The sequence below is a fragment of the Sander vitreus genome, chromosome 14 (genome assembly GCF_031162955.1).
Source record: "Sander vitreus isolate 19-12246 chromosome 14, sanVit1, whole genome shotgun sequence".
In the NCBI taxonomy this organism is placed as follows: domain Eukaryota; kingdom Metazoa; phylum Chordata; class Actinopteri; order Perciformes; family Percidae; genus Sander; species Sander vitreus.
Genome location: NC_135868.1, coordinates 7,501,778 through 7,511,777, shown reverse-complemented (window position 1 = coordinate 7,511,777; position 10,000 = coordinate 7,501,778). Strand labels below are relative to the sequence as shown.

The 10,000-nt window shown below is 40.2% G+C and overlaps 2 protein-coding genes across 2 annotated transcripts in view; both read right to left on the bottom strand.

Moving 5' to 3' along the window:
• LOC144528864 (putative C-mannosyltransferase DPY19L4) overlaps window positions 1-5,252 on the bottom strand; it is an 11,269-nt gene extending 6,017 nt beyond the window's left edge. The window contains exons 1-10 of the mRNA XM_078267718.1: window positions 4,856-5,252; window positions 4,516-4,692; window positions 3,232-3,356; window positions 3,043-3,133; window positions 2,766-2,887; window positions 1,721-1,866; window positions 1,329-1,452; window positions 1,091-1,225; window positions 256-387; window positions 1-9 (exon numbers count right to left, since the gene is read on the bottom strand). The exon at window positions 1-9 is cut by the window's left edge and continues 93 nt beyond it. Of these exons, the coding sequence (XP_078123844.1) occupies window positions 1-9; window positions 256-387; window positions 1,091-1,225; window positions 1,329-1,452; window positions 1,721-1,866; window positions 2,766-2,887; window positions 3,043-3,133; window positions 3,232-3,356; window positions 4,516-4,692; window positions 4,856-4,946 (1,152 nt within the window). The 5' untranslated portion in view covers window positions 4,947-5,252. The remainder of the gene's footprint in view (window positions 10-255; window positions 388-1,090; window positions 1,226-1,328; window positions 1,453-1,720; window positions 1,867-2,765; window positions 2,888-3,042; window positions 3,134-3,231; window positions 3,357-4,515; window positions 4,693-4,855) is intronic.
• Window positions 5,253-5,817: 565 nt separating this feature from the next.
• On the bottom strand, window positions 5,818-9,994 carry LOC144529159 (uncharacterized). The gene is made up of 9 exons (XM_078268128.1): window positions 9,877-9,994; window positions 9,634-9,786; window positions 7,595-7,717; window positions 7,344-7,496; window positions 7,115-7,255; window positions 6,902-7,039; window positions 6,661-6,813; window positions 6,406-6,555; window positions 5,818-6,325 (listed from the first exon to the last, which is right to left on the bottom strand). Exons 2-9 carry the CDS (start codon window positions 9,725-9,727, stop codon window positions 6,261-6,263), a joined length of 1,017 nt encoding a protein of 338 aa, XP_078124254.1. The 5' UTR covers window positions 9,728-9,786; window positions 9,877-9,994; the 3' UTR covers window positions 5,818-6,260.
• Window positions 9,995-10,000: the final 6 nt, after the last annotated feature.

The window sequence follows — 10,000 nt, the reverse complement described above, 5'->3', positions numbered from 1 at the left end:
CATCTTTTGCTGCAAGAGAAATACAGAAAACAGCATTGAGATGGTGTTACTCTACGTTACAACACTGAAAGTTGTCCATATTTAACGATGAAATACAGTAAAAAATCCTCACATTTGAGAAGGTGAAACCAGGAAATGTTACACTTTTTTTACTGGATAAATTAGTTAAATGATTAATCAGTTGTGCAAGTTAAAACAAGCGCCTGTAGTTCGTAATTTGACTGAGCTCTGATGTGAGGGAGCAGCTAACTCTACCTGGAAGTACCGCGCAAGCACTGAGCCAATCAGGAGGCCGAGCAGAGGCGAGCTGAGCAGGGCCGGGTTCTGAAACTGGAACAAGTAGACCGGGAACAAAGAGCTGAGGTACACCTTGTGAATGTCAGCCATCTTAACATACCAGATGGAGGGATGACGGAGAAGGAGAGACAGCGAGAGAGAGAAGAGAAAGAAAGGAAAAAGCACAATGTCTTTGGGGACTTGTGGGCACAACGCAGTCAACCTAAAGATACATTTTTGGAATACAAATTGGTTCTTGAAAAATATTTAAGATATGTATAACAAAAATAAATAAATAATTAGGTTTAATTCATGTTTAGGTGGCATACTGTAAATGTATCAATCAGAAACTCAAATGAGATAATTTCCTCCATACACAAAACATGTTGCTCTTAACTAGATCAAGCCCAAAAGAGTATACATCTTTTCCAGTAAATCATAAAACTACAACAGCTAATTTCCGTCATTAGTCCAGTGGTTAATTGAGTAGTTTGACATTTTAGGAAATACATTTGTTTGCTTTCTTGCCAAGAGCCAGATAAGAAGATCAATACCACTCTAATGTCTGTCCGTTAAATATTAAGCTACACGCAGCAGCCAGTTATCTTACCTTAGCATTAAAACAGTTGCAAACAGTTAGCTAGAACTGTCTGAAGGTAACAGAATCTGCCTATTGGCACCTCTAAAGCTAAGAGGCTTAACACGTTACATCTTGTTTGTTTATCCGAACAAAAAAAAACAGTGTAAAAATGACAAATTTGGGGTTTAGGTGCAGGACTATTTATTTCTTGATCAGGTGCTGTGACTTCCTTACCTTACGTGGTGGCACCAGGTCAAAAGAGTCAAGCAAGAAAAGACAGAGGGCTTGGATGAAGAGCACATAGTGGCTGTGTTCCCAGACTAGGAGGAAGGTGAAGGTGGTGGCACTCATGGTGAGATAGCAAAACATCTACAGAGAAATACAGGGTTTTTTCAGCGTGTTTAAATGTAGTGTTCCACCTAACTTGGATATAGTAGTTTTTTTTTTAAAACAGGTTTCATAAGAGGCTCACCTCAGTGGCAGAGCTGATGTTATTACTCAGGAATCCAGTCAAAGCTGCAACCTGGCAAGAGAAGTAAGGCAGAGCCCAGTTGTCCCGCAGAGGAATAGCAAAGTCCACCTTTGTTGTATCTGGTCTGAGGAAGAAACGACCCACAGAAGAGTTGTAAAGGGGAGAAAACTAAAGTAAACGAGTGAAACTGGGATCTAAAAGAGATTTTATTTGTCTTAACAGCACCCTTAGTGTCCCGTTTTCAAGTGTGTTTTGTTATCAGAAGGTAGGAGCAACAGGGAGAAAATGGAAAGGATATAATAAAGTTTTAAGAGGAAGGTAACGTTACAATGCTGATAGGAGGGGAAAAAAATGAGGCATTCAGACAAACCAGGTAGTAGAATTCCTCTCACCTATTAATCACGTACCAGGCCACAGCCAACATGCCGGCCACCCAGGTGCCGCTCATCACCCAGCTACACACAAACAGGGCAGTGACGTAGACCGCCTGGAGCCCGAAAACGGCTCCAACGTAGAAGTAGATTGGCTCAACAAAATCCTGAAGGCAGAGACAAAAACTAAGTATTTTTTTCTTCGAATTATCACATTTATCACCTTATTATAAAATGATTATTATTAAGCAAGAGCATTAAAAAAAATCTGCATACTGTTTTTTTTTTGTATTGAAATGGCTGTATACTACGTCAAAGCCAGAAATCCAATGTCAAGCAAAGTGCTAAAATGAGTCGGTGCACTAATTGATATAACTTACTATCCGGCGAAATAAGTGACCAGTCCATGTTGTCGTTTGGTGCTGGGCCCACTGGCATTCAGTCTTGCTATTGTAACCATTGCCAGGTAATGCAATACAAAAGTTTAACTTCTCTCCAATTTTGCTGGCTCAATGAATTGACTGATTTATTGCATTATTAGGTGACAAGCCCTCTGCACTGGCAGCAGATGAGACTCTTAACTACATGGAGAATGATAGTTGTTTTCTGCATTTATAATGTTAATTCAGAGCTTTCCGGTGCGATGTTTTTTATCTAGTAAAATGACATGCCATTCAGCTCCATTTATGTTGCCACTGAGTAGACTAAGAAAACAAATATAAACCAGAGAGGCACTTCTGAGGCATTTCACATGCTTAACTACTGAATCTGAAGAGATACATATGCAAACTTCAAATATGCAAAATTAACTGACCTGGTCAAACCGATGCAAACCAGCTAAAGTTTAACTGGTCTTGCTATGCAACAAATTTCAGGCTGAAAGGCCTTCAGGCGTATGACAGGAATGTTGTTACTATTTCCAATCTGTTTGCCAGTGTTTATTTGCTTTGAGACAGGGGATTGTACTGGTTTAGTAGCTTTGTTCTTTGGAATATATATATATATATATATAAATAAAAAATATAAAATTGCTTAGCTGATCAAACGGCAAAAAAAAAAATCTCACCTGGCTGTCTGTGACTCTGTAAATGTAGCTTGTGATGAGCTCTGGATACAGAGACAAACGCTCCACTGCGTTAATGGTCTGACCTGAAATAGTCCTGTTATCTAGTGTCAGCTCATAAAACCCTGGAAAACACAAACCACATAACAATACAGTTGATTGACAAGGAGAGAGTGACATTCATAGCCCTTTAATTCAAGTTGGTGTCCTTTTTGATGCTGTATTTAGATGAATATTTGAATTTTCTTTCTTTAATAAAAAGCAGAAAGGATACAAGTACCTCTTTCAAAGGACGGTACTGTCAGCATGTGCTTGTAGTAGTAATAGTAGACCCCACTGCCTCCCTGGAAGGTGATTTCACGCTCTAGCTCCTGAGACACATGGAAGTGAATTTTAGAATTGATATGTTTATGGCAGTGAAGTGGAAATTTAATGGAAGCAGACTTGTGAAAAAAACAGAGTCACCCACCTGTCTAGTGGAAAACCAGAACTTCCTGTCATGATACGCAGACAGATATGCAGCATAAAGGATGCCACAGGCAACTGCTGCAAGAAATCCGAAGAACACTCTCACCAGGCGCTGCAAAAAAACTGCTGAAAAGCAGAAAATTAACAGTTTAAGTTTGTTAAACACATTTTTTTTTTTAAAGGAATAATCAGTCCTCAGATAGTTTTTTCCTTTAACTATCCTGCCACACCACCATCAAGGGTTCATTGAGTCACTGGAGAAACTAGTCTGTTTCTGTTTTTTTTTTAAAGATTATTTTTTGGGGCTTTGCTACGGTGGCCCTGAAGTGCAAATCACAACAGCAAATAGAAAAACGCAACAGCAAATCCTAAAACACAATGGCAAATAGGAAAACACGACAAAAATTCATAAAACACAACGGCAAATAGGAAAACACGACAGCAAATATGAAAACACGACAGCAAATATGAAAACACGACAGCAAATATGAAAACACGACAGCAAATAGGAAAACACGACAGCAAACATGAAAACACAACAGCATTAACTTCTACCGGAAAAGGTAGGGCCTATCTAGCAGAGGACGGACCCTCCTGATTGAACAGACGGACTGTCTGTCTTTTAACAGGAAGGAGAGGTGAAAAACACGGAAAAGCGCCTACTTTTAACAGACAGACAGTCCGTCTGTCTGTCCAATCAGGAGGCTCCGTCCTCTGCTAGATAGGCCGTACCTTTTCCGGTAGAAGTTAATGCCGTTTTGTTTTCCCATTTGCTGTCGTGTTTTCCTATTTGCTGTCGTGTTTTCATATTTGCTGTTGTGATTTGCACTTCAGGGCCACCGTACTTTTCCCTTTATTAGATACTGACAGTGGATAGACAGGAAACTGGGGAGACAGAGGGGATGACACGCAGCAAAGGGCCGCAGGTCGGATTCGAACCTGGGCCACTGTAAAGGACTCAGCCTACGCACGCTATACTGGGTGAGCTAGAGGCCGCCCCCTAGTCAGTTTCTTTTTTAAGATGGATTCTGTATTAATGGTTTGAACTGCTCACAGTGCTGGACTCCATAGGTAAATAAGATACCACTATAAACAAAGTACCATCTTCTGATGTTTGTTTATATATATATATATATATATATATATATATATATATATATATATATAGGATCATCAGCCAAGCATTGGGAGAAAGAATAACAGTAGTTTGATACTGCTTTATAAAGTTGACATTGAGCAGTGCTAAAAGTATACAGACACATCAGTAGACAGAACACAAACTTACAGGTAGAAGAGCTCTTGGATCTTTTGACAGCCGACTCGGGTCTGTTTGATTCCTCCTCTTTATGGTGTGCATCTTTTTCTTTAACTTGACCCTCATCTTTCTGTCGTTTGTCTCCTCCATCGCCACCAATGGACACACTCCCCTCATCCTCCTCGGTGTTCACCGGCTCTTTGGTATCTGGTCAGGTGTAACAACAGACGGACAGTGGCTTAACAGATACAAGCGTTGTGTGACAAAGTGCGTTTCTGCAGAAAAGTTAACTGAAGTTACCGGATGTTTTTGCACAGGAAGTTAATCGGTGTTCAGTTAGCAAACTGCTAAGTTAACCAAGTAAACCTACCTGCGGTCTGCACCTCAGGCTCAATCTGGCCCTCGTCCTCTTCTGTAGCTCTCTCCAAAGTGTCTGTTTTTCGACATCTTAACTCGGTCATGACGAGATAAAATTAATCCGAGAAGAGTTGTCTGCTGTGTAGAGACAGCAGCATGCTAGCTAACTAACTAACAAGCGGTTAGCTAGCTAACGATAACCTAAGAGCTCACAATTAAATATTTCACTTTGAGGTAAACTAGGCCGGTGACAAGCCGAACTACAATCTTCCGTTTTCTAGATAAACTTTTCTTATATGAAGTTGTAAACCAGCAGTCACACAGTTGCAGTGTTTATGATGTTAACTGTGTGGTTGACTTAATTTAGCGCCGCTGCTGTGGTACTTGGCTGGCGAAATTGCGTTTCCTAGGACGGCGAAGAAATGCCCCGCCCTACTCTGCTTCTGATTGGCTAGTACTCGTTACCTTCGTTGGTTGGATTGGTTAGGTTTAGGGAGTGAGATTGATTAGGGTAAGCCAATCAAAGGCACAGTAAGGCAGAGTAGGGCGGGACATTCCTTCGCCATCCTAGGAAATCACAGACAAAAAAGAAGATGCAGATGGCATCCCTCTTGGGTTTGTTTTATGCAAATATAACATAAATGTTAGTTTAAATTTAATTTAGACGGTGTGTCTCACGCCATTAATTGTTTTGAGAATGTTTTTAGTGCTCAGACAGTTAAATGGATGGGGTATGCAGTCCCTCTGATACCATGAATAGACCCAAAGTAAAAATGTACAATTACTTTTAAAAGCGAGTCAGATAAATAAAAATAAAAAGTTTAGATTATACAGCACTCGGAGACAAATTTGTAATTTTGGGAAGCAATAAAATTGACTTGACATACAATCTCACTGGACTGAAAATGACAGACAAGGATAAAGAAGAATTGTGGTATGGCAAGTCAGCTAAAATAGAGACTGACTCATCTGATATAAATTTCATAAGTGAAAGCAGTTTAATCCAACACAAACAGATTTTCACTGCTGCATGCAGAGTTTACAGTTAATATGAAAGCAGGGATGTAGCTTATATCAATGAGCACTGAATTATTCTCTTTAAAAAAAAAATTAAACCAGAGGAGATAGCCAGTGCAAACAATGTGCAGAAATAGTAAAATAACATCAAAGACTGTGCATAAAATATTTAAGGAGCCTACAAAATCTGGTCCCAAAATTAAACATGAACATGTAGGTACTGTATATAAAACACACTTTAAGTCACTTTACATGAACACTAATTGTAATTTAGGTGTCTGAGAGATTTACACATTCTGAAGTCCTTTAAACTTTGTAGCCACTACGTGGTTTGAACTTCCCCGTCCAAATGGTGAAAGAAAACAATAAAATGCCATTTCTTCAACCTTTGTTTCATCTGCTTATTCTTCTTCTGATTTCGCTGAGTCTTCTGACTCCTCGCTCTTTCCAGCAATCTGTGTTTCTGCTTTGGAGTGGAAGAATAATGTTACTCTTTATTTTGAGGTTTTTACAGCATTAACAATGACTTGGTTATGTCATCAGTACCTGAAGTGGCTTTGGTCAGGCCTCCTGTTCCTGTGTCCCCAGCTTCTTCACCATCACACCTCTCTAGTATTATTCTCAGGATTTTTGTTACTTGTGGATGTTTCGCTGCCTTGATTAAAGGTTCGTCGTCTGAACTGTTGCCCGAGGACTCTGAAAAAATATGAATGATACATGAACGCATGGCTGGTGAACAGAATACCCCAGACTGATTGATAAAGTGGTCACCTCTACTAGCTAAGACTGGCTGGTCTTTACCTGACTCAAGCATCTTTCTTGACTTTTTGGAAGTTGTGTTCTTCTTCTTCTTCGGGGGGGAAGCCTTCGGTTGGTTTTTTGTTTGCTTGCCTGTGCGATTCTTTTTCACAAGTCTAACTAAGGGTTCATCATCTGAGCTTTCATCAGAATGTCCTGCCAAACAACAGTCACAGCAGCAAGGATTTAAAAATGTTTCCCTCAAAATCACGTTTCATTCATGTCATGATTACTGCTCGAGTACCTCGTCTCTTTCTTGACGCTCTGCCTGGCGATGCAGTTGTCCTCTTTGTGTTTTTCTTCACTGGTTTCTTCTTCTTGGCGTTGGCGTTCACCAAGGGAACATAACTATCATCTGAGTTGCTGTCTGAGGATGAAGAGTCTTTTGAAATCCAAGAGGTTAATACTTCAATTAAAATCAATTATTTTTGGTCAGTCTAAATTAAGTGCCGCCTACCTTTAAGTGATTTGTCTTTAAGTTGTGTTTCCTTGCTGTTGTCTGAAGTCTTTTTCTCTTTAGGAGCCTTTGTCACCTTCTTCTTTATTGTTGCCAGTGGTTCATCATCTGAGATGTCACTGGAAGACTCTGCGTATTTAACTAGAACAAACAAAACGTGTATTTTCGTACAAGTGCTATGAAAAAAGCATTTTAATTGAGTTGTAATGTCCAATGTCATAACACCTACCCTCTTTCCTTGCTGCATTCCTTTTGGATTTAATAACTGGGGTCGCTTTTCCAGATGGAGTACCAGGTGCCTTTCTCTGACGTTTGGGGTAAAGTTTCTTGGCACGTTCACTCAAAGGCTCATCGTCCGAGCCATCCTCGTCATCCAGAGATTCTGTGTAAGAAATGGAAGTCAAGAAGAATAAGTATATGCTACAGAGAACAGCAATTTCATGTTGATGCTGAGTACCCATAGAGAGAAAATGATCTTACCTTCCTTCTCTGAATCAACAGATTTTTGTGGAGGGACTGAGAAAGTCTTCTTTGCAGCCTTAGGGATAGTTTTGGCAATTTTTTTGAGAGGCTCATTGTCAGAGCTTTCATCTGTATTCATATCTGAAACATATCAAAAGATTGAAAGCCATCGATCCATTACAGACAAAAGTCAGAAAACACAGCGGAAATATGTTTTGATGATATATGGTAATGTAATCACCTGCTTTATTAGTTATTTGTGTTATTAAATCTAAGATACGTGCTGTCTTTTTTCTCAGGTGTCTTATCTGGTGCATAGACTGTTTTCCTGTGTCACACAAAGGAAGCTCATGTTCAACGTCTGAAGGCAGTGTTTGAGCAGTTGGTGGAAGCAAATTTAATAGTCAACTTAGCAAAGTGTGAGTTTGCTAAAGCGATAGTGATCCATCTTGGCAGGGATGTAGGCCAGAGTGAAGTTTGTCCTATGTATGCTAAGGTGTCTGCCATTGATAAAGATCCTGTACCAGCATCCAAAAAAATGAAATGAATGATGTTCCTAGGGTTAGTGGGGTAATACGACAGTTTTTGCCACAACTTTTCCATCCAAACGTTTTGAGTAAAAACATGCGGTGTCTGCTCTCCCCACTGTGAAACAGGTTCTTTTTTTTTAAACCTTTATTTATCCAGGTAAGTCGATTGAGAACAACTTCTCATTTGCAACGACGACCTGTCACATTCACACAGTTCCACATTCATACCTGGAAGCTGCCCAGTACTAACCTTGTGAGACCGCCCTGATCTCACAAGCTCCAGTTTTCCACTCACGGATCAGTCTGGCATCTTGAGACAGAGAAAATTTGGAGCCGTTCGCCAAACGACCGACCAATCAGCGTTGGTTTTGATTGGGTTTAGGTGTGATGCAACGAGAAGCGACTGTTCGGTCTAAACAACATGGCGGCTTCCACGGATGAGATGAGCGTAGCTATCGCACAAGTTTTATCCAAATTAGAAAGTATTCCTTCATTGAAAGAAGAGCAAAAAACGGCACTGGAGGCTTTTCTCGGAGGAAAATGCGTTTTTGCTCTTCTCCCGACTGGTTTCGGCAAGAGTTTGATATATCGTTGATCTGATTGGTTGATTTGGCCCGTCTATCACTAGTGTGATAGACAGGTGGTTTATCCAATCAGCTTTTCAGGATCTTTTCAGAAGGATTTTCACCCCTTCCGAAAAGTTCTCCAACAGAAAGTTCCCAGATGGATATGCCGAGCAAATGCGAAGCAGGTCAGGTTAGCCCAGTACAACCACAGTCTGATCTGCTGGCCACTGAGCAGCTCCACTGGAGCGGTTGGGGTTAAGGGCCTTGCTCAAGGGCACCTCAATTTGCTTCCACCAACTGCTCAATGTTGGAGGGACAAGCCCTTCCTTAACCCTCTAGGCCACCACTGCCAGTGGCTTTCACTTGTGTAAAAAAGATGATTTGTTCTGCTCTTGTCATGGCAGCTCCTGATTTTGAGAAACTTTTAAGGATGTTTTCACATCTATAGATGTGCTCTAATCCAAATCCGTTAAAGAGTTTCTAAACTTGGAACTTTTTTCCCTTGTTTTTTTCTTTTCTTTTCAAACAGATCGCAGTCTCTCTAGCTCCTTCCTCAACTTGGTTTGGTTTGATTGTGTTTAGTTTATCCTTATCTCCATGTAACAGGTAGTTTAGGTTAGCAATCACAGTTTCACAGCACCCAACATCCGCACATCACTACTGACAGCTTACTGTACACACTAGTTTGCTTCAGTTCAGTTTGATTTGAAGCGCTTTGAGTGTCTATGATAAAGCCCTATATACATATAATGAATTATTTTTATTACAGTAGTTTGCTTCAGTTGAGTTATGTTTAACACATTTACTTGTTTAGTTAAATTGTTGCTGTTTCAGACCTCTTTTCTTTGTTATGCTCCTTAACGAGCTGTGCATTCCAGGAAGACTGCATATTTAACTAGAAGAAAACAAAACATATGTATTTTTGGTACATGTGCTATGCGAAAAACATTTTAACACCTACCCTTTTTTCTTGCTGCGTTCCTTTTGGATTTAATAACTGGCGTTGCTTTTCCAGATGGAGTACCAGGTGCCTTTCTCGGATGTTTGGGGTACATTTTCTCATCAAGTTCACTCAAAGGCTCATCGTCCGAGCCATCATCGTCATCCAGAGAGTCTGTGTAAGAAATCAAGCATAAGTATCTGCTGCAGAGAACAGAAATGTTCTGTTGATGCAGCATATCTTTTGAGAGGAAAATTAACTTACCTTTCTTCTTTGAGCCAACAGGTTTTTTTGGAGAGACGGAGGAAGTCTTCTTTGCTGCTTTGGAGGGCTTTTTGGCAATTTTTTTGAGAGGCTCATTGTCAGAGCTATCGTCATCATCATCATC

Excerpts from the sequence above, each read along its gene's own strand:
- LOC144529159 (XM_078268128.1), bottom strand. The coding sequence starts at position 9,727 with ATGTACCCCAAACATCCGAGAAAGGCACCTGGTACTCCATCTGGAAAA. Across the intron at positions 7,497-7,594 it reads TGTTGATTCAGAGAAGGAAG|AATCTCTGGATGACGAGGAT; the intron begins GTAAGATCATTT and ends TTTCTTACACAG. Across the intron at positions 7,256-7,343 it reads GAATGCAGCAAGGAAAGAGG|TTAAATACGCAGAGTCTTCC; the intron begins GTAGGTGTTATG and ends TGTTTGTTCTAG.